At 38.7% G+C, this 24,088-nt stretch overlaps 1 protein-coding gene across 3 annotated transcripts in view; it reads right to left on the bottom strand.

Moving 5' to 3' along the window:
* The window catches only part of FYB1 (FYN binding protein 1), a 46,351-nt gene that overhangs the window by 3,798 nt on the left and 18,465 nt on the right, over nucleotides 1-24,088 (bottom strand). For 2 of the 3 annotated variants that reach the window (XM_030469688.1, XM_030469687.1), the window contains 14 exons: nucleotides 22,242-22,422; nucleotides 20,379-20,428; nucleotides 19,253-19,272; nucleotides 18,424-18,470; nucleotides 16,878-16,995; nucleotides 14,404-14,560; nucleotides 12,110-12,254; nucleotides 10,097-10,125; nucleotides 8,905-8,974; nucleotides 8,208-8,348; nucleotides 7,498-7,529; nucleotides 6,344-6,452; nucleotides 4,895-5,000; nucleotides 4,410-4,572 (listed from right to left, as the gene is read on the bottom strand). In XM_030469688.1, the coding sequence (XP_030325548.1) occupies nucleotides 4,410-4,572; nucleotides 4,895-5,000; nucleotides 6,344-6,452; nucleotides 7,498-7,529; nucleotides 8,208-8,348; nucleotides 8,905-8,974; nucleotides 10,097-10,125; nucleotides 12,110-12,254; nucleotides 14,404-14,560; nucleotides 16,878-16,995; nucleotides 18,424-18,470; nucleotides 19,253-19,272; nucleotides 20,379-20,428; nucleotides 22,242-22,422 (1,368 nt within the window). The remainder of the gene's footprint in view (nucleotides 1-4,409; nucleotides 4,573-4,894; nucleotides 5,001-6,343; nucleotides 6,453-7,497; nucleotides 7,530-8,207; nucleotides 8,349-8,904; nucleotides 8,975-10,096; nucleotides 10,126-12,109; nucleotides 12,255-14,403; nucleotides 14,561-16,877; nucleotides 16,996-18,423; nucleotides 18,471-19,252; nucleotides 19,273-20,378; nucleotides 20,429-22,241; nucleotides 22,423-24,088) is intronic. The other variant, XM_030469689.1, reaches the window with a different exon arrangement.

Here is a 24,088-nt window from a genome sequence, read left to right as displayed (position 1 = left end):
TTCATTAGGAGGCTTAAGTGGTCGTAATAAAATATCAGGTTTTTAGTAGTTCATACACAATTCATAGGATTTAGAATAAATTTGTTAGCCTAAATTGGAAATTTCCTTTAATTCCTGGAGGTGATACTGCTCCATGTACTTAGAAGAATCATTATGTAGTATAGAAAATATCAGTTTTCTGCTAATATTTCTTGTAGCAATCCTTCAGGTCAGTCCAGTTGAATCTCCAGATCTTACAGTTTTACCTTAAGGATTTTTTTATTTCTGATACACAAGATGTGAAAGTCAATTAAGTCTCTCTTTCTCTCTCTTTTTTTTTTTTTTAAATATAAATGCACAGTAATGTCCAGATTATCTCATATTTTGTGTTAAGCCTTTTTCACATCCAAGCCCTAATTTTGTTCTAACTGAAATTGCACTTTTCAAGATATTTACTAGTAGAGGAAACCATCCCTTGCAAATTAGCATCAGTCACAATGTGCTAGTACTGTTCCCAAAAGCTGTGCCATATTGTCACAGTCTTCTACTGGCCAATGTAAAATGTCCTATGATTCCTATATGGAATATTGAAAAATTATCCGGCAAGACTAATATCCACAATAGTCCTGCAGATTGTAACAAATAGCTAATTCTTATATACTGCTTTTCTTCATAAAGAAATATTTGCATAATTCATTTTAACTTGGTGTATGTCCATCTTAAAATAGGTAGATATCAGATAGTGCTATAAATCTGAAATGTAAATAAGGTTTGGTTTTTTTTTCCCCCAGAATGTGCTATATATAAAGTAGATGAGCAATTTGCTCTGTGAAGGCCATAATATATTAAAAACATTGCATTTTTAAAGAAAACCTCGGTCTTATGCTAGACCTGAAGCATAAGGTTTTAGGCAACCTGAAGGTTGCCTAAAAAAACATTAATTCCATGTGATCATATTTATCTGACACTGATCTGCATTACCTTCTGTTTAAGACTGGACACCTAGCCAGGATGAAGCTACAGATGAAGTGTTCTTCACCCTACTGGGAGAAGTTTCACAATCGCTTCCCCTTGTTCTTGTGGGGGACTTTAACCTACCAGATGTCTGCTGGAAGTGGAACACAGCAGAGAAGAATCAATCCAGGACATTCTTGTAGGGTGTAGAAGATAACTTCCTAACCCAGCTGGTTAGTGAGCCAACTAGGGGAGATGCCTGGATAGATTTGCTGTTCCAAAAAGAGAAGGATAGGTGGGTGATGTGATGGTTGGAGGCCATCTTGGGCAAAGCAATCAGGAAATGATTGAATATTCAATCCTTGGAGAAGTCAGGAAGAAGGTGAGAAAAACATCCACCTTAGACTTCTGAAGGGCTGACTTCAGCCTGTTTAGGACACTGCTTGGCAGAATTCCTTTGGAAACATTACTGCAGGACAAAGGGATCCAGGAAGGCTGGACACACTTCAAGAATGAAATCCTTAAGGTGCAGGAGCAGGCAGTCCTTATGTGCCAAAAATCAAGCCAGTAGAGAAGAAACCAGCCTGGCTAAGCAGGGAGATAGTACTGGAACTCAGGGGAAAAAAGAGAATCTATCACCTGTGGAAGAAGGGAGTGTCACCCCATGAAAAGTGCAAGGATGTTGTTAGGTTATGTAGAGAGGAAGTTAGAAAGGCAAAGGCACAGATGGAACTAAATCTGGCCACTGCCATAAAAGATAATAAAAAGTGCTTTTTCTAATATATTAGCAGTAAAAGAAGGACCAAAGAGAGCCTCTATCCTCTGCTGGATACTGGTTGAAACCTCATGACTGAGGATGAGGACAAGGCTGAGAACAATACTGCCTTTGCCTCAGTCTTTAATAGTCACACCAGCCATCCTCAGGGTACTCAGTTCCCTGAGCTGGATGACAGGGGCGGGGAGCTGGTTCAAGTCCCCATAATTCAGGAGAAATGGTTAGTGACCTTCTGCTCCACTTAGATGTACACAAGTCTATGGGACTGGGTGGGTTCCACTCAAAAGTGCTGAAGGAGCTGGCAGAGGAGCTTGCTAGGCCACTCGCCATCACTTATCAGCAGTCCTGGTCTAGTGGGCAGGTCCCAGGGGATTGGAGGTTGGCCAACATGAAGCCTCTCTACAAAAAGGGCAGGAAGGAACCCCGGAAACTGCAGGTCTGTCAGCCTGAGCTCAGTGCCAGGAAAGTTCATGGAGCAGATCATCCTGAGTGAGATCATAAAGCTCGTGTGGGAAAACAGGGGGGTCAGGCCCAGTCAGCATAGGTTCATAAAGGGCAGGTCCTGCTTGACCAACCTAATCTCCTTCTACAATAAGGTGGCCCTCCTGGTTGATAAGGGAAAGGCCGTGGACATTGTGTATTTGGATTTAAGTAAAGCATTTGACAGTCTCTCTCAGCATTCTGCTGGAAAAACTGGCTGCTTGCGTTCTGGACAGGAGGATTCTTAGCTGGGTTGGAAACTAGCTGGATGGCTGAGTCCAGAGAGTGGTGGTAAATGGTGTCACATCTAGTCGGCAATTGGTCACTATTGCTGTTCTTCAGGGCTCGGTGTCAGGGCCAGTGTTGTTTAATATCTTTAGTGATGATCTGGATGAGGAGATCAAGTGCACCCTCAGTAAATGTGCAGGTGACACCAAGTTAGGTGGGAGTGTTGATCTGCTGTAGGACATAGAGGATCTGCAAAGGGACCTGGACAGGCTGGATCAATGGGTTGTGGCCAGCAGTATGAGGTTCAGCAACGCAAATTTCTGTGTCCTGCATTTGGGCCACAACAACCTCATGCAATGCTACAGGCTTGGGACAGAGTGGCTGTAAAGCTGCTTGTGGAAAAGGACCTGGGGATGCTGATTGACGGAGCTGAACATGAGCAGCTTGTGCCCAGGCAGCCAAGAAGGCCAATAAGGCAACAGCATCCTGGCCTGTATCAGCAATAGTGTGGCAGCAAGGCCAGGGCAGTGATCATCCCCCTGCACTGGGCACTGGTGAGGCTGCACCTTGAATCCTGCGTTCAGTTCTGGGCCCCTCACTACAAGAGAGACATTGAGGTGCTGGAGCAGGTCCAGAGAAGTGCAACGGAGCTGGTGAAAGGTCTGGAGCACAAGAATCTATGTGCAAGAAATTAACAAAAACATCTTTAATTGTTGATTTTCCATCTATCAGACCTTCAAAAGGTAAAATCATATCTTTAAGATATGAGAAACTAGAGCAACTAGAGAAAATAACTGAAACTGTCATGCACTTAACTAAAGTAGGATTCAAACTTCACTAATGAATGTGAAAATTAATGAGACATCTATTCAGAAGTTTTCAGGGAGGATATTTTTATTTGTTTTGCTCTTTTATGCATAGCAAAGCAGTAGCTCTTGTCACTGAAAAGCTTTGAAGACTGTGAGGGAAACAGTTGACATGAACTATTTTCTATTTTGTTATTAGCTTGATTCAAAAAACACAGCATTGAAAGCTGCACTTTGGGACGTGGCTACAGCAGTGTAGTCCATATTTTGAAAAACATATGTGTTGTCATGCAAGAAGTTCTCCCTTACCCTGCAGGCCTGCCAAGAAGGTGGCTATAATCCAGATTGCAACAGATCAGTACAAAGTGGGGAAAAATAGAAGGAAAGTGACTCTATCTCCTTGAGAGATTTATAGCATTGGACTGTCATCTACATAGGTCAGAGGTAAAAAGTAAAGTGAGCAGAAAAATGCTGCTCCTTTGGATGCAGTTTTCTTACACAAAGTGAATTTTCATTAGCAGATTTGAAAAATAACAGAAACACATTAATAAATTGAAACCAGCAGTTAATAGCCCAAACTTCTCCAAAAAATGCAAAAACTTCTGCCAATGCAGGCCCCAGCCAAGGGTTTCGAAGAAACACTGGACGACCTTGTGCAGCTCCCCAAACAATCAGGAATGCCTTGAATCAGCTAGGGGATGGGGGAAAGACTCCTAAGCAGTTTCCCACACAGCCTCTTGGAAAGATTAGACTCTCAAAGTAAGAATATTGTTACCGATGTTCCCTTGGTTGCAATCAATGGGCAAATGCTTCCTAGAGGTGCAGCAAGGATTTTACTTTTGCTAGTGTCTGTGGGGTATTATAGCTTTACTCTTTTTGACAAATAGAGACAGAAGCAACAAACTCATTTGCTGATCTCAGCTGACGCAAAGCAAGATTTACATAACTAAGCTGTACTTTTTGTCTCATTTGGTATCTCTTGACTGTTGGAATTTTAATTGTTTTAAGGCAACCCTGTCTTAAAATAACAAAATAACAAGAATCTGCCTCTTGTCAACCACCAGGCAAGGAAAGAGACAAATACCAGACTCTGCTTTAATACGGCAGGGAAGAGAGTTTTTTACACATCTTGACTCAATCATTCTCTGATAATTTGATTTGTACTACAGCTTTTTAATAAAACTTACATTTTCCTTCTCCATTCCTGCACAGGACCTTGGTATCATCTGTACTTTCTATAATTTCGAGAGACTCCCCTGGTTTAACTTGTAAGTCTTTAGATCCCCATTTTCTCTGGGGCAAATCCTGGACTGCAGTGGTAGAGTAAATAACTTTAATTTCACCTTCAAACTGCAAAAGTAAAATAAAGAGTTGCTGATTAAAAATGTTCAACATAAAGCTTATGATCATGCATTTTTTTAGACCAATATATTCCCATTCATTAGTAAATTTCTGAAAATTGGGCAAAAGATTGTTTATGCTGTGTAGCACGTGACAATGCTTGCATTTGGACTTACAAATACTCAGATCACTATTTTTACGAATACTAATACTTTATGTTCAAAGGCAAAATAATTGATTACTGACAAATTAGAGGATACAAATTAGAGAATACAATACAGATATTTTAGCATTTATATTTTATGTGAACAAAACTTTGAACAAAACTTACTTTGAACTTTTTCCTGAACTCTTTCTCTTCTCTTTCCGTATTTTTAAACTTTTGTGCATCTTTTTCATCTGATTTATGTTTTCCAAGCTTTGCTGATTTTGATGAACTAAAACAAGAAGTTACAGTTAAAAACTAAATTAACAACACATCTGAGGTATTGACAAACTTTTTGATAATTTTAGTGAAAATGCATTTGCCTTCATGTGTCTTTCATATGTTTTTGTTGCTCTACAAAACTAATATGAATAAATCAATACAGATTTGATTTCAAAAGAAATAAAATCTTGGGTTGTCTTTCTTAGTGTTCTCTTTTAGTGCGTTCTGATGTTAATATATCTATCACATAAGTGAATATGGAAAATTATTTGATGTTTCTAGCTGCTACAGCAATAAGAACTTTAAATCTACCAAAAATAGTTCAGGTAAATTATACCCATCACTTTAGTATCTCTAGGCAGGGAGCAAATTTTGTGAAGTCTATGTATCTTTGGATAATTGGCTGAATAACACATATCCCACTGCGGAGGCAACTGGAACCTCCTGGCCTTTCATACAGGAACTGTGTTAGTTCTGTGTGCCCACAGAAGACTTTGCTATACAAGGGAATCTGCATTACATGAGCCATTTCAAGTTCAGTTGTTTTTTTCATATGCCGAATACTGTTGACTTGTGCCAATGAGGATGGAAGGGTTTCCTGATGCTATACGTGGGAATTCAAAGTCTGACTCTATTTTTTGATCCTTCCTGATCTCTTTAGGAGGTGTGGATGACAGTTTCACTGATAATGAATGTGCATGTGTATGTGAGCTAACCTAGATTTAGGTTAGGAAGGCTATGTCTTTTCCTTTATATACACAGTTCAAAAAGCTGCCTCTGAGTGCCTCCAGACTAGATTATTGTAGCGCACACTGTAGCTCCACCTGAGCGCAGTTAGTGACAACAGAACGTGACATGTTGCAGTCATCTTCATAGATGCATCTCTTCTCATCAGACATCTGTGCTCTAGAGATGGCCATAACTTCTTGATATAGGGATAAAAGTTCTCCAAGCTGAACTTTACACTGTTATATGTGTCTCATACCTATAACAGCACACTATCTCCTTTTCTCTTAAAACATTGCAGCAGTTGAAATCAAGTACTTATCGTATCAGTCCCCAAATTCTGATAGGAAGAGAACTGCATGCAGAGAATCTACAACAAAGTACTGTTAGGCCATGCATTCCTTTCTACCTTTTGTCCATCACGAACTGAATTTGTTGAAATTCAATGCATGCTTATTTATTCTGTAGTCTAATTATTATTTCAAACTGAAATGGCGGCAGGGAATCTTCAACTGCCATTGTCAACAGTAGGCTCATGAGAACTAAACCTAACAACACCAAATAAAGCATACATTAGTAGCAATGTGCCTCTAGTAAATACTTTGAAAATGTTTTTCAGTGCATTACATATTTCTAATCAGGGGAGAAATTCCCATTTTCTTTTGCCTGAGGTCAGGAGGGGGAGGAGGGAAGTCTGAAGAATCTACGTCGTCATAAACATCATTGTCTCCACAATCTGAAACAAAAGTTTTTAAAAGAATGGAAAATCATTATGCGATCCTTGAGTAGTGAATGCATTGTGTTACAATCTATGGTACTGTAGCATTTTACTCTCTATAGTAACTGTAGCTTCTCTGTTTTGCATAATGTACTGTGCAAAACATACACCAGCTAACCTTTTCAGAAGACTCTTTATTAATAATAATAGGTATTCACTAATATTTTAATCTTTTGATGCTGAGGCAAGTTTTAGCATGTTGGCTAATTCAATAGTCTTTAAGCTTAATTTGAATGAGTTCATTTCCCACTGTATTGCATCAAAGTATATTTTTGGAGTTTGATTTTAATGTACACTCAGGCACTTCTATAGCACTATGGTCAGTGCAGCGTTGCTTAGGAGCGAATATAAGTCACATGTATGTTAGGGTTTAGGCCATCTTGCAATGCCAAAGCAGTGATAAGAGCTCTTACCCAAGAATACACTTTGAATCACATTCAACATATTTGGAAAGAGGAAGCAATTGTTCAACTCATCAAATCAATGGCTAGAAAAATCACAGTGGGAAATAGAAGGTTTAGAACTCAGTACCGGCAACAGCCTCAAAAATTGTAAGAATTTGCTTTTTATGCCAAGGCTGAGCTGATATTTATGAGTATACATTCTCTTACAAAGACACTGCAAGTGATAAAAATAACAAGCATCTGTTTTTACTTTTGAATTCTTGCATTAAGTACTTCTTTCCAAGACTAGCTGTTCATACTTAATGACACATAAAATGAAATAGTGTAAATCTCACATAGAAAAATCACAGCTTCTTAAAAAAATGCATTAAATTGTTGTCCAAAGAGCTTTCAATGTTTATGTATCTCTTTGTCTGTAGACAAATCAGTCACAATATTTGAAATTTGTTTACTGGAACTGGGTAAGCAATGGGAAATCCTGTTTCCTTCCTTGAATGTATTTTTGTGACCAGCATAATACAGAGTAATGTATACAAAAAAAAAAAAAAAAAAAAGGATTGGGAATCAATATGGAGACTGAACAATAGGCTATTAATTACCTTTTCCAAACTGCTTTGCTGAAGGAGGCATGCTGTAAAAAAGGATCCTCATTAAGTATTTATATCACATTAATAGGCTTTTGCATCATTGAAGTAATTTAAAAAACTTCCAACGAGGGCTCCAAGTAATCTCTAGATATTTTGAAGCTCTGCTGACACCAGCGATACTCATGGACTAAACGTATTTTTACCACTAAATCAAAACAAAATGGTTCAGAACTGAATGAAAGAAGATGGTGGTAAAAACAGCAGTTGCTGATCTAACCTGTAGGCAAGATGGGTAAAAGACAATCTTTCCATTTTTCTGTTGAACATAGTATTCTTAAAATTTGGATTATGGGGCTAGATTTACCAGTTTGTTTCAGCTACATTGTACTGGTGAGCAAAGTACATTTTAACTGAGGATACAGAAAACTTATATCACCAGAGTGGCACAAAGATGATGCATTATTTTGGCACTCTTCACCAAAAAAAAAAAAAAAAAAAGTAATTTTAATTACCAGACTTATGCAACAAATGCAGCTTATTATGCAAATAGTTATATTATGGAGGTGAAAAGAAAGGAGGTCAGTGTTTTTGCAGAAAAGTATCATCCTGAGCTGCAATTTGATGCATGATTCATTAGGTTGCTGTAAGAACATGTTAGTAGCATGTGATCAATTTTTTTAGAATTAGTTAATGAGCACTGTGATTTCCTGGCAGACTCTTACAACAAATCTCCATTATCTTCTGCCCCATTGACTTTAGTTGGTTTTTCTCGTACACTTTTCTTTTTGTCATCTTTGACCATTAGCCTCTTCAAGATTCCCCAGGACCAGATACCATTCTTGTCTTCATCCTGTGATACAGACCTTTGGAGTATGCATGCAATTATCACAATGTAAACTGTAACATTCTTTTTAAAAGGTCCAGTTTAAATTCTCCATTGATGCACATGATTCTCATTAATGCCAACAATGTCTATACCAAAAGGTGAGGACTCTTACATAAATGCTAAACGCTAAAATGCTAAACTAGAAATACGTATGTTACATCATTTCTAGAAATTGAGATGTATTTGTAGGTATAGATATTAATCTAGTGGCTTACTGTTTTCATGTTGTTACTCCAAAAGCTAGCATTTTACTTTGTTTTTTTAATTTCAGAGCTATTCTGTCCAGTTGGGAATTCGGGGATTTTCATGACTGCAGCTGCTTTTGCTGACATATCAAAATTAATTAGAGAACAAAACCACTCCCAAAGACCAAAGAGCTCTTTTCTTTAGCTTCATGAACCCATCCTGATCTATACCAATTTGCTGATCATTCTAATACTTGCTACTTATTATTCCTAATTTAAAAATACTAAAGACTGAAATGAAAACACTCTGCTAAAGAAGCAAATTATTTAAATGATATAAAAGCATACCTCGTTGCAGCATCTTCATCATTAATCCCATCATAAATATCTTGATCAGAAGGAGGAGGTGGGAACATATCTTTAACAGATCAAACAGTGAATTAATATATTATATTAAATGCTGCTGAATAGGGTATTAATTACTGGCCTCTTAAGTAGTTCAGATGTGTGTGCAATTTGTGCAGTATCCTTACAAATGGAATCTTTTTGTAAACCAGTACAGCCCATTTATTAAAACAGTGATTTAGACTTATCCCAGTTAGGAATGCCATCCACAGCATTTAAATGTGGTACTGCCAATCACAAGAGTATGAATACACTGTATTTGATGAAGTTCTAAATGGCTAATTTTGGCCCAGTCCTTATGATGACTGGTGGTTTTTACCTTTTTGTGTGTGACTCTAGTGATGATGGAAGGTGTCAGACCAACACTCTCAACAACTGATGTCTTGTGCTAACCCACAGAAGCCAGAGGCAAACGCAGTGTAAGCTCCCCATTTTGGTCTCTGGTCTGACCTTTGAGCCCCACCTCCTTCAGTGCAGAGTTAGCTCATTTTCCATGTCCAGTTCTAGCCTCTGGTCAGCTTAATCACTGAAATCTGTACTTAGCTGGCAGCAGTTTCATTCAGCACTGCCAGGGGATGCTTCTGCCATGACTCGTACCTAAACTCTAAGCTGAGAAGATCAGCTGTGCTCTTGTGATCAACTGAGAATCCTATAAAAATACATGGGCTACCGAAAGGGAAACTGTTTGAAGGTGCATTCTTGACAGCGTGAAACAGCTGCAGTCATACTGGTTAGGACTCCAGAGTATTGCTGAAACTGAAGTTCCGCTTAAGTCTATCAGCAAAATTCAGCTTGAATTGGCAGTATTACTGGCTATTTCAGAACTAAATTTCTCCTGCACAAAACCTGTTGCTCATGTTAATATTTTTCCATTTATATATGTGCTGTTTTGTGGGATGATTTACACACAAATAGAAAGTAGAGTTTTGTCATCTTCTGATTCACTGTATCTGAATCACCCAAGTTCTCATAGGTGGAAAGAAAGTGAATTTAGCCATTATACTTCCTTGTTTGTTGCCTGTTTGCTAATATTTAGCATGGTTATGGATAATTACTGTATTATTTTGAAGGTGCAGATGTGATGGTAAGCAGTAGGCAGAAACAATTCCTTCCCAAAAATATATGTAGAACTTACTTCCAGATCCACTTTGACCACCACTGTGACTGGAAAAGCAAATGAGAGACATTTTAGGGAAAAACAGTCATCCTTTGGAAAATGAAAACCCCATGGTCACCCACCCCTTTTGTAGTTATTACTTCTCAACATTTTGGCTTTGGTACTCAACTACATTGCCAGCTGAGCACTGCAGATTCTGCACTGGAAGCTCAGGCATGCTTGTGTGTTCTATATGGGCAACAACTAAATGTGCCAGTTCTTTTTTCTCTCTCTGTTTTCACTACATGCACACCAGTTTCTTACAGTCAAATGCTAGTTGCATTCTCACTGATGCTAAAGAAAAGGTGCCATCTAATTCGTAAGTAAACTAGCTCTTAGATGAGGAAAGATTAAGTAGATTTAGGTAAACTAGGAAAGAATACCGTTCTTTTTCTTGGAAATAATTAATTACAAATCAGAAAATAGTATTTTAAAATATCATAGTAAATCAAAGGAGAATGAGAGACAGTTAATGATACCATGTTTAGTTAATGTAAAAAAAGTACAGTATTTTATAAGTAAATCTGTGAAGCAAATTCTCTATTTGCATAAATCAAAGCAGATATTTCAAGCTAATGAAGGTGTGCATTTTCATGTGAGCAGAACATTTGGTCCTAATTGTTAGTAATTGTTAGCAACTGTTAGCAATTTCCAATAAAGTGTCATTTTCAAGGAAATGCAAATTGATGTCTACAGCTGTAATAATTTAATATATTTAGAACATATTTTATATTCTTGTTGCTGTCTTCAAACTAAAGTACGAAATATGACTTAGGATCATAAGATATTTCATGTTGGAAAGGATCTTAGGAGCTCATGAAGTCAAACTTGGTGGGGATAAAAATATAATTTGACTGAACACTAAAGAGTGCATCCACATCATTTAGATTTATCCCTTATAAGGGGATTTTCTTGAGAGGAAATGTTAAACAAATAAACTTAATGCTCAAATAGCTTTCATTGGGTGATGTTTTACCTCTAACTGCATGTTTCTAACATTTCGAGGATTCCATATTAGCCCAGTGTTCCAACAGTAATTGAAAAAACCTGGTAATTTCACAGTAGCTGAGATTATTTCCAGGTCAGAGCCTTTCTTAAACTTTTATATATTTTGTTGAACTCTTTTGCCAAGAAATCCTAAAAGACAACAGCCTTAGTGGTCACTAGGAATATTTTGGAATATTAACAATACTATTTGATCAAGAGTTTTTTTTTAGTATGACATTCTTACAGTGGTTTCAAAACATACTGATGTATGTCAGATCTTCCAACAACTCATGCTTGTGAACTGAACAGAATGCTATTCATCACTAGAGAAGATAAAAATGGCAAAATACATCTTAAAGGATTTAACGAATCTGAGTCATTCATTCGTCCTTCCAAGTTCCTTACACTGTTACTTTAGTGTGTAACAGTGTGAATATTCTTGTTTGCTTTCGGATTCAATAAATTTTCTAAATTCCTTGCATTGAGGTGGTTAATTGTAATACTTGCCATAGTGAAAGTGGCAAAGATACTTCTGCAATGAAGTACCTAATGCTCAGTTTACCTAAAACCTAGAACAACTAAAGTGACACTTCTGGCTAGGTTATGATGCTATGAGATCAATGTGCAGGGAGGAAAACTGATACTGACCAACCTGGGAAAATATCAGACTCAAAACTATATTGGTTGCTGAAAGAATGCCAGCCTGAAGTCAGATCTGATTTGTAATCCTGCATGTTTTACATTTTATTATCTTTTGGACTGCAAGCCTGTAGGTCCTCTTCCAATAGTATGTATTCCTCCTGAGTATGAGTAGTTATAGATGCTGGCTTCCAGAATCCATCCTTGTTCTTCTGACTACATCAGTTTGAATAGCTCAGTTACATGTTTCTTATGTAAATGGCTGCTCTTTTGTGACAAGAGTCTGCCTTGTTGTTGTAAACCTTCCCCTGCCTAGGCTGACTGGGGCGAATCATTGGTTCCTTTTCATTCATTCCTTGTACATACTTGCTAATACTGTCCTGCTCTCCAACATCATCATACACTTCTTGGTCACTCTCTGGACATTTCACAGAAGCTCTGGTAGACAGCTGCTGCTTTCTTCTTAAAGAATCATAATCAATCTCCACCATGGTTGTTTTAATGTATCCATCTATATGAAGGAAAACATGCAATTACGCAGAGTTTTAAAGCTCATGGTAAAGGGATGTGTTTAACCGAAGGTTCAGAATCCGTGGTTGAATTGTTCTATACGATCCTTCAAAACTTTCAAAGAAATGTCTCATTCCAACTAGCCTCAGCTTGGGTCTCCATCTGTCTATACAAATACAAATCTCAGACCCGTCCCAGATCTACCCCCAAACCCTCCTCAGCTGGTGTCAAGTTAACTACACCTTTATTTGTTCCTCAGGTACAGCAGAAGAATATTCTGTGCAAATTCCAGGAATCATGGGGAAAGCTCCCTTTCTCAGCTAACCTTGGTATCACTGCAGTCTCGTGGCATATTTTAGGGCAGTCCATGACATCAAGAATCTGACAGGTCATTAGGAGGGAGACACACTTTTTTTGCACTGATTTTGCTTCAGGTTGGTAGACATGCTGAAGCTGTATTGCTATCCTCTTGTCCATGGATCTTTGCTAAAAAACCTGGTTATATCCCTGAGTCCTGTGGCTCAGGAGAATCTTACGGCAAAGCAGTTCACCTGGGATTGGGAACAATGTCTCTGCTGAGAGGAATTTTAGACAAGTGTGCTGCCTGTTAGAAATGAGCACAAATGGATTTTCCTGAATGTGAAAAATGTTTCTGCATTTCTGAAAATGGAAAATCCCCCCTCACTGCTTCTGAGTGAACCCAGATTTTAGCATGCTTCTCCTAAAATCTGTCACTTTTTTTTTTTCCTTCTTATGTAAATGATCAGAACTGATTTTTCTCTGTTGTTTGGTCTTCTTCACAGACCATTACTGGCATTTGGTGAAACATATTTGGCTGTACCACTGGCACTTGTCACTGAGAAGCCTTGTGCAGCTTGTGGTTTGCTGAGGCAAGAACTGGTTTATGAAAAGTAAATTTACTAAAGATCTATTAATTAATTGACTGCACATGCTCAAGAAAATACCCTTCTTCCAGCCCCCACCAACATTTGCCTTCCTGTGTACAAAATGACCCATGCAAAAGACTTATTTATGAAAATTCAAAGTAGCACTGAAAAGCTGATATTGGAACTTGCCTCTAGAGATCATCTTAGCCAATTCTCCTGCCCAAGCAGGACCTGCTAGAGCAGGTTGCTCAGGACTGTGTCCCATCAGGTTTTGGAAATCTCCACAAATGGAGACTCCACCACCTCTTTGGGCAACCTGTTCCCTTGCTCGGTCACCCTGACAGTAAAAAAGTGTTTCCTGATGTTCACACAGAATTTCATGTTTCAGTCTGTGCCTCTTGCCTCTAGCTCTTCTCTTGGCACCACTGAAAGGTCCTGCCTGCATCTTCTTTATACCTTCCCATCAGATATTTATGAACAATTTTAAGATCCCCCCTGAGCTTTCCCTTCACCAGGCTGAACAGTCCTGGCTTTCTCAGCCTCTCTTTGTGTAAGACATGATCCAGTTCCTGAATATTTTTTTTACATCCAGCACTACAAAGTGCTCAGCTGGTATTGTTCAGTTCTACATGTGTGAACCATCTTACTGAACTTACTGTCACTTTAGTCTCTCTAAAAATCAAGCAAGTGCTTTAATAGTTTTCATTGATTTTATGGCTCAGTCTTTTAATGTCTTTGCTATAACCCAGGAGCCAGGTCATAAACTCCTTATCATGTTCATAGATCCACTGATGATATTTATTCTATTAGAGAAAGATCTTGGATTTGCGACAAAGACTAGAAGCAAGTAAGGAATAGGAACAAGACAAACACTTAAAACAGGACCCTATATTTTCCACTTCTATTTTAGGAACACCTATGATATTTTTAGCACACAGACATGGAAAAAAGTGATCCTTGTTATTTGCATGATACTATTTGAAGGCTGACATGGAATTACCTCTCAATAGGTCCATGAAGATCCAAACATATTCTTCCTAATTTATCCTAGTATCTGTAGATGTTACATTATCTTCTAAAATAACTTCCTACTATGAACTAAGCCTAGCATGCCAGCTAAGGACAGGAGAGTGAGTTGCGGTAATTTTTTACTTTGGTGGCCAATGACTCAGCCTTGGTAAGGCTACTCCTTGGTATAATGCTTACAAATTTGCTATCTTACAGTAAAAACACTCAGGAGCACAGGGAAGAAACAGAACTCACAACATCCTTTTATCCTGCCCAGCCACTTTCCTTCTGGGTTGTCCGTGAGGCGAATTATTTCAATCTCATCCCCTTGTTTGACAGTCAGTTCATTCTTCCCTCCCTTGTGGTCAGCACAAGCTCGTGCCTGATGAAGGACTTGGATGGGTCCTGTTAACTGCAGAGAAGAAGCAACAGAAGAAATTGCAGATGTGGAAAAACTAAGTTCTTTCCAAAACATTCAGGCAGAAGAGAAAATAACTGTAATGCTGATTACTTGCTTCATTAACATTTAAAATAGTCTAGGCAAATAAACAGAAAGGCATGATTCCTGTCCCCAACTACCCAGTTTAAATTAATAATCAGGAATGAAAACATAGAGAAATGGCATAGCAATAGAGCAGCTGAAGAAGTGACTGGCAAGATCACAGAAATACAAAGTCTAAACCCGACAAGGTTAAGAACCTATGGAGCCTTTCACAGGTTCACAAAATAGACGCATATTTCATTCCAGTGGGCAGCTCCATGTAGTTCCAGCAGAACTACTCATAGAATCATAGAATTGTTTGGGTTGGAAAAGACCCATCTAGTCCAACTGTTAAAGTAGCACTGACAGGTCCACAACTAAACCATGTCCCTAAGTGCCACATCTACACGTCTTTAAAATACCCACAAGGATGATGACTCCACCACTTCCCTGGACAGCCTGTTCCAGTGCTTGACAACCCTTTCTGTGAAGAAATTTTTCCTAATATGAGTCAACATATCAGTAATAAATGAGGTAAGTCAGGAAAGAATAGACTTTTGAGGGGTCTTAAATTTATGACAAATAGCTTCTTTGTCTTTTTTTGGATAGAAAAGTAAAAGCTTCTGAAGAGGTAAAGAGTAAGGGTTAACCAGAGCTAAGTAATCTCTGCAGCAGTGGTCTGAAGTGGGGTCCTAAAAAAAAAAAAAAAAGAAACAACTCACAAAAACCCAAAAAACTAACAATCACTTGTGACTTGGGACAAGAGTAGTTGTAGAGAGTGGTAAGTGCCCCCCTCAGCCTCCTTTTCTCCAGGCTAAACAACCCCAGGTCCTTCAGCTATTCCTCATCACGCTTGTGCTCCAGACCCTCCACCAGCTCTGTTGCCCTGGACCTACTCCAGGACCTCAATGTCTCTCTTGTAGAGAGGGGCCCAAAACAGGATTTCAGGTGTGGGTTCACCAGTGCCCAGTACAGGGGAATGATCAGTGCCCTGGCCCTGCTGTCACACTATTGCTAATACAAATCATATGAGTAAATATGCATTAACATAAATAAGTCTACCACATAATGTCCTGTGTTTTCAATTCTGCTCTGTAAATGATCCTACAAGTACTCACAAGAGACGATCACACTGTTTACTGGAATTCAGGATCCTCTTTGTGAAATCTTTAGTATATGTTATGAAGAAACTGTTTTGGATTTAGTATCTGTGGCTTCAAGATATACGGGATCTTGCAGAGGCTAGTGGCCTTTGACAATTGCAGACTAGCTCAGGTGGTGTAGAAATGTGAAAGAAAATATGCACTAAAATATATTTGTTTGCATTTCAGAATAATAACATACCTAAATGGCTGCAAGAGAGCAGTCTGCAATCTGAAAGCATTCTGTGCACTAATGCCTACACTTTACAGGAGTGGTTTGAAAAATAGACCTGGGGCCTGGCAAACACTACCCAACCCACTAGTATTAACTATTAGTATTTTCTTTCAATATTTGCTCCTCAGCTCATGGCACAGCAAACCAAGGCTATGATGTGAGAAAGCATAGGCTTTACTGTCTAGAGAGCATAATATGAAGAAAAACAAAGCTATCCACTATGTACAACGATGCTGAAAGAAACACAGTGCAGCACTGTGAACAGGCATTAGTCAACAGAAAATGACTGGCAGGTTTGTAAACTGTGGTAGCATGCTGACCACGAGCTGTACAAAAATTATACATATCAGAAAGAACTATCTCATCATTTAGCCCCTAGCTGGAAGTCCCTTTAGGTCTCTTTAGACCAAGACAAGGGTAATGTATTGCAGTATAATGTTGAAATCTCTTCAGGGCTGGACACTGTTGTATTTGACTCCAGCAAAGCAAACCCCATTAAGTATATGCAATTCAATTTCCACTTTTATTAAGGACTTTTGATGCTATTCTAGTGATATAAATGCTTTTTAAACAGAAAAGTGAAAGGAAATGTTTTTAAGACTTTTTTTACATAAAAGGAATATGAGAAGGGAGTTTAATGAAAACTATATAAGCACTGAAAATTACTTTGTCCTCAGTACAGAGCCTGAAGTCAAGCATATGCCAAACATAAAAGGGTAGCTTAAACCTTTATTCTGAATTCATCCAGGTGCTTGAACTACCTATCATAACAAATAGTTTTGTAGCCAGCTGAAGAGTGTATTTTGAACTTCACAACGCTAAACAATGCTTCTTACATGTCTTTGGTTAGATTACAAACCAAAATGCTTACTTTGAACTTCTTCCTTATTTCCTGCTCTTTCTTTTCTTTTTCCTTTTGTTCCTTCTTCTCTTGGTCCACTCTTCTCTTTTCTTCCTTGTCCCACTTCTTCTCTTTTTCCTTTGATGATCTGAAAGTGCATTGCCAGGATTGAATGTAGCCGTGAAGGAAATCTCACTAAAGCCTTCTTATCCAAGGTAACAAAGAACTATATGTGGTGGAAAAAGACTGACATCAAAGCTACAGATTCCAAATCCTAATCTGGATGCAACAGGTAGGGTAAGCAGCCCTTTATCTTTTATTACAAATATAATTTAAAGTGGCTGTCCTTAAGAGGACAATACATAAGAAAACATTATCTGAAGGTAAAAGACTGGCTCTACCTGTGCATGCCTGAACATCTCTGAGCTAATTTTAGAAAGCAAGCTTGGAAATTGGTAGCAGTTTGGGTGCTGTGGCACTGACTGCAGCTGTTAAATATTTACTCAGGCCATCAGTGGTTGATGCAGCCTGAAATGAAGCCTGAGCTACCACTGGGCTGAGGTTTCAAAACTAATTGCAACCTATTCCAGCATTTTACATAAATGACAGTCAGTCTTCTGCACCGCATCACAAATATGCCTATGACGCCAGGGTACATTGCCTTCGTTGCCTTAGGTACTGGATGGTACTGAGATCTGGGCCCTGGGATGTAATTAGGACTATAGCTACAGCTCTGTCATTTGGTGCCAATGGTTTCACTGGCAGAGCTGTGCTTTACAAACCCTGTGGAACTGACTGAGTGTGGGTCCCTCCTCTTCCTTTTTTGGTACTTTAGCTAAACTAATACGCTCAAATTATATTAAAAAAAAGAAGACTGAATGAGGATTACTTACTTCAGTTGTATAGTTTTAAAATCATCTGTTTTCAGAAGGACTTAAACAATGAATTTTTGCTGAAAGTCATTCTACGTCTTAAACAAGGAACTTTAGACTCTTACTGATTTCAAGGGAATTAGAGCTTTTCTTTGGCTATTGTCACACAGTGAGTCCCATACATTTAGACATTAGCAGGACAAGAGACTCAAAGTAAGGGACTAAATGGCAGAAGAATAAGTCGAATTCATATTGTGTCTCTGTAGTTATGCTAGGGGACTCAGGCCGTGAAAACTGTAAATCCAGCCTTTCATAGGAGTTCTAAGAACACTTACCAAGAATGCAAGAAAAACAACCACAACAAAAGCTCTATCTGGGACCATAGTACCTAGGGGCTGAGCTTATTTTTCCTCCTTTCCAAACAGTGACTCAGACTTGTTCCTTAGGTCAGAAATCAGACTTCTGTTTTCTTGGTCATAGTAACCACATGATTTTATTGCAAGAGTTTTTCCAGCCCAGGGCATAGCAGATCTAAGTAGGAAAGAACCTGTGAACAACTGGACTTTCTCTAGGTGAAATGAATGAACACAATAATGCCTGGCAGGGACTGCAGTGGAATTGCTCTTATGTGCCAGATGAAATAACTTTGTTAGCAAGCTTTTAGTAGTAAAGATACATTAGGTTATAGAGCTTAAAATTACTACCTGATGTCATTTATGTCTTCATACATTTCACCATCGCTTTCTTGGCCCTATAAGAAAAATTCAGTTTTCAATAGAAAGACATGAGGAAACCAGACTTGTTATGTAAGCTTAATAAAAACTGTATAAAACCATTTCCAACAAAATGGAAATACAAATAAATTTAATCATCCCAAACCAAGCTACTATATTATTCAAACCCACTGTCACTTTTTTCTGGCTTTGTTTTATACTACTGCATCTGTGAAGTCCTGGAGATAATCATACTAGCGCATTGCTTAATCCAAAGTGGATGTTTTAATTGCAATGTTAGTCCTGGAAAGCCTTTATCTGTGTTGATTATTGCACTGCCATGATGAAGGTGCTAGGGTTAGCAGTAGTTAAACTGGAACAGTAGGGATCTGCATGGGACTCAGATGAAGGTCTCAGAGACTGTTTTAGTCCTAACACATCTAGGTACTTAAAGACACCAATACAGACCTATGCTGAACTGAAACAAGTGGTTTATTACTAAAATAAAACAGTGTCATGGTTTAAGCTATTCTTGTTTCTGGAAAATTCTAGTGAAACAAAATATTAGGGGAAATAGAAGGGGTGATTTTGCTTTTTTAAAAATCGATTTCTGGTGTCTAGCCAGCTTTGATAATTAGTTCCAGTTTTCTCCACTTAACCAGTTTTATTTTTGTACTTAACAATAAGTAAGTGTTTCTATAATTGACTGTCAATACACTGGATTCATTCAGCAATTAGTTTTCTAATGTGTTGAAGGGATTTTACTAAATTTTTAAGTTTGTGCTAAAAGGATAGGTTTATCATGGATGATAACACTTACCCCCTCTGTGTTTCGATGACCTATATGACAAAAAATGAAAATAGGGTATTTATTTTTTGCTGTACAGAAAATAATTCATTCTAGCATTAACTATTTACAAACTGCTAGTAATACCAGTGATATTAAGTAGAAATATGTGCAGGCTGCTGGCTTTTAATGAGGGTATGAATGCAAAAATCAGAGGTTTTTTCAGTTTGCTTTTGTAATACACTGTAAACTAGAAATATCTACAAAATAGCATATTTCACCATGTATTTTTAAAAGTGGAATTTTTCTTTAAAGATTCTTTAGTGGCAATGATGAACTTACTTATGCTATATGTTTACCAAAATACCTGTTTATGCAAGAAAGTAATTGTTAAAAATTTAATAAATCCAAATAGACCTCAAAGAACTGGCTTGCACCAGGCCCACAGCTGAATATGGAGGTAAAGGCTCTTCTGCTAAGCCAGCCTCTACCCTGAGCTGCAGATGAAACTGAGAATTTCCTCCTTCCTCTTTCCTCTGCAGGCAGTTAGGCAAGAAGAGAGCTTGGGCTCAGTTTCAGCTCCACAGCCCACATTGCTGTATGGCAGGGATGGCTAGCACACTAAATGATGCATACTGTGCCTGGCACAAACCAAGTCCTCCAGAGGAGAGATCAGAAGGCAGATTGAAATTCTTTGTGTCACAATCTGCTTCTCTGGCTGCTCCTGGTACAACATGGTGACTCACTGTCTCTTATTGAAGGCAGACCACAAAGAGACATTAAAAGCACAGTCAACAATTATTTTTTTTTATCAAGTATAAAACAATGCCTGCTTCACCAGAGCACACAACTTCAACTCTGAAACAGCATCATTCATATTGGGTCAGATTTGAAAATCTGGTAATTTATGGTCACAGCATACTTCTAACAGAATAAAGGGGGGAGAGGGGAGATATTTAAAGCAGTTCCTGAGAGTCTGTCATATTAATTATAGAACAGTTAGTGTTATGAGACAACTGACTTCAAGCATAAAACTGCAGAAACAGTATAATTAGTAACATAAGTCACTCATGAACATAACTTGCTTTTGCATATCTTATAAATACAGTATGCTTACAGATTCTTATAGCTGCCATTAATTAAAACGTATGCATCTTACCCTGTGAAACAAATGCAACATCATCATAATTTTCTTCATTTTCCGGACTTCTGTAAATATGAAAAAGTGGACATGTGAAACCTATGAAGATGGCATTTTCAAGCACCATTGTTCTGGTGTTTTTTTCAGCTATTTTATACAATGGCTGGACAGGCTGTAGAGCCCTGTATGCTACTTAAGCACCCACAAGATTCGCTAATTGTTCTTCCTAACTGCGACTTTTTTTCACTTGGGACACCTAGATTCTGAGTATGAAAGGACAAAATGAGCCAAAGGCACTCAGATACTATGAAGATGAACTTACCCATGCTATTTGTTTACAAATGAAAATTGTATGAAAAAATATAATAGGCAGATGGGCTGACAATGCAAAGAATCTGTTGGGCTTTTTAACCATCTTCACAGGTGCAGGCTTCTCACACAATGCTTATGCATAATGCCAGACTTTTGCTTCGTGTTAAATATAGCTCTAAAATATGCTCCTTGACTTGCAGTGCTTAAAGTCTGAACAAGGGACAAGAGAAACAGTGGTATGAGGTTAGGCCAGGTAAGTCTCTGATGCTGTTAAATTTAACAGTGCGGTCAAACTGAGCGAAGCAAGAATTGAGAATGTAAGTAATAATAATATCAGGGACTTTTAACTTTAGAATACTTTGTGTTAGTTGAAAGAAAACTAGAGCTGACAGTCATCAACAAAGAAATGTAATCAAAGAAAGGACTTGAAAGCAGAATGTGATGTTTTAAAATTGGCCTGATGGAGAAAGCACCAAGACAGGATGAAAGGACGGTGTCAGCACCCAGGCACACATTTTCAGCAGAAGGGAGCGTCCAGAGGGCACACAGGAATGGGACAGTGGAAGGACAAACTGTAGGTAAATTTTGCAGATCCCTGCAGGCAAAGAGGGCACACTTGGATCCCAAGCACTTGGCAAGGAGGGTGTCTGGGCAAGCTGTGGCAGGGGCTGCAGAGAGGTGGCCAGTGCTCCAGCTGCTGGATGGGACAAAGACAGCAGCTCCACAGGGCTGCCATGGCGGGGCCAGGGGAATGTTTCCACAGCCCTGAGCACAGCAGCAGCTCTGGGCTGATGTTGTCACACCATCCGTACCAAAATACAGTGTGCGTGCTAATACACACCTCTCTAATCCCCAATACATTCTCCCTGTCGTCTGTTTCCTGCTATTTGCCATAACTGCTGGCCAGAGAGCAGGTCATTATTCAGGCTCAGCTTGCTTCTGGTCAGTTTTGACACTAGATTGAGATGCTTTTAGCTCTTCATCACTGAGTGGTTCCCATTTTGTTTGCAGCTCCTTGAGGAAGGATCTAGAAAGGAGCCCTATATGTGACGGAGGCTTTCCAGTGTTATCACAACAGGCCACAGCGCAGCCCCTGCTGCAGTTTCACAACCAGCGCTGAGCTCAGTACCTCCGGCTTGCAAGGCTGTTTCCTGGGGTATCAGCTGATAGACCTGACCCTCCTGGCCCTCTTTCCCCAGAAAAGGGCAGGGGAAAGCTTTAGTTATTGATACAACTGATTTTCTACCAGTGTATAAAACCCTTGAACTGTTCTGGTGTAATGAACCCAAAGGGGTGTCTGTTCCCTCCCTCCTCCCCTTACCAACAAGGCAGAAAAAGGAGGTTTTATAGATAAGACAGTTTGGGGAAACAATTGAATAGATGGAGGGTTCAAGCTAACCAAAACTAATTCCAAACAGGCCAAGGACATGGTAGGACAAGGAAATTGGTGTGGGACCTCACTGCCATAGAACTCTGGGATACCTGCAGCTTTAATCTGCTACTGCATGAGCAAAGTAATAGACAGAAAAAGATGAGACAATAAAGACCTTTGGGTTTATGCTCACTTACATTGTTTCAAAGCTGGGCTTGACGTTTCTGGGAGGCAGGTTAGGAGCTGCTTGGGCCTGCAGAGATGGGTGAGAGGCTGATGGAGGAGGTGGCAACTGCGTAGCAGAGTGTGGTGGAGGTACAGGCAGGGAAAGTGCTGCTGAGGGAGGTCCTATCTGTTTCAAACCTTCATTTTTAGGGTCTGAAAAAAAGCAGGACAGTCTGAATTTACCAAGCAAACAACTAAGGGGAGAACCTCACTGTTTACATGAAGTATTAGGATACATTATCAGTACTGCACACACTCCAGAGCAAATACATTTTGCTGAACTCACTTCTTAGATATATTTGGTGCCTTATTTTGCCAGAATAGAGAGACTTTGCCTAGAAGAATGTACTGCCTAAAGAAGGCCTTGAAATTTTTTTTGTCAAGGTATGAATAAGACATAAAAATATCAGTTCATCCACTATTTAAGCTCTTGTGTCTTAAAATTGAATTGCCAATTAATTCTATGAATTACTTGAAAACATCAGCTGCAAAGTTTCATGTGAGCACTGATGCAGTCTTGCTGGAGTCTACCTTGCTCAGAGACAGAGTTTCAAGGGAAGGGATGAGGGATGAAAAGATATTTTGGCACTGATTAAGAGGTGTACTGGTCTCTCTACATCTTCAAATACATTTGTAACATAAGTTGTAAAAGGCTGGACTTAATTTCCTTGCAAGCCCCTACCAGAAAAATGGTAGTTTGAGAAGCTGCACAGAAGCTACACAAATAGATGCAGCCTAACAAACACAATGATGCAGTGCACCAGGCACAGATGCCATAATACATGAGTGGGTTGGTGTGCATGTGTGCTGCACTGAATTCATGCTCTATGAACAATCATAGTAACCATTGTTTTGAGAGTTCACATTGAGAGAAGTTATTCAACACAATCAAATGACATCACTGTTTGGATGCCATGATGCCGTGAAAACTAGAGATTTCTTTCAAGTATCATGAGTGGATTTAACGGTATCCAGAAAGAATTGTCGTCAGCTGTATGGAGGGAAGTCCAGCAAAATCTAAGAAGAGGAGAGCAGAAGGAAAAAGAAAATTCACAGTTCAGTTAAACCAATTAAAATTGAAAAGAACCTCCTTGTTTTCTGGAGATTTTCTTCAAGTTCACACCTGTACAGTGGAAGTAAAATCTTGTCAAGAAAAATAAACTTTCACTTTTTTTAAGAAAAAAGTGATTTAAACACAGAACAGTGACAAATATTTAGTAATGCTTAATATCAAGACTGAAAATTACAGAAACTACTGAAAGAGCTTTCTTTAGCTGTTTAGGAGTCTAAGAATCTGTCCTTGAGAGACAGGAGAAGGAGAATCAACAACTCTCTGAAGGACATCTCATGTGTCACATGGAAATCAAAGCGAAATTACCAAGCCTTGACCATTTTTCTCGTTACTAACAAAGAACTCAAAAAATTTAGATAGGCTGGGCTTCAAGGTTTCTTGGAGCAACTTGTCAACATGTGTGTCAACAACAGTGCATTTGAAACCTGTTAAGCTCCTTGTTACTTAAACAGCAAAGTACTGAAAGTCCCAATGCTGCTGATAACACAGGTGAATTCTTCAGTTATTGTCTTCATAAACATTCATCTTGCAAAAGCAGACCCTTGTAATTTAAGGTATGCCAAGATTAAAGTTGTACGGTACCACATATCTTTTTATTCACACATCTTTTAATAATTTTATTCAAAAGTATAATCCTAAAGTCAAGTAAAATAATCTGTCCACTTAGTAGGGGGGAGGCTACTGCAGGGTTAATGTGTGCCAGCTGGAGAGAGTCCATAGGAGAAAAGTGAGAAAGATTAGAGATCT

The sequence above is a fragment of the Strigops habroptila genome, chromosome Z, assembly GCF_004027225.2.
Source record: "Strigops habroptila isolate Jane chromosome Z, bStrHab1.2.pri, whole genome shotgun sequence".
In the NCBI taxonomy this organism is placed as follows: Eukaryota; Metazoa; Chordata; class Aves; order Psittaciformes; family Psittacidae; genus Strigops; species Strigops habroptila.
The sequence above is the reverse complement of the archived record's forward strand: the minus strand, read 5'-3'. Positions and strand labels throughout refer to the sequence as shown.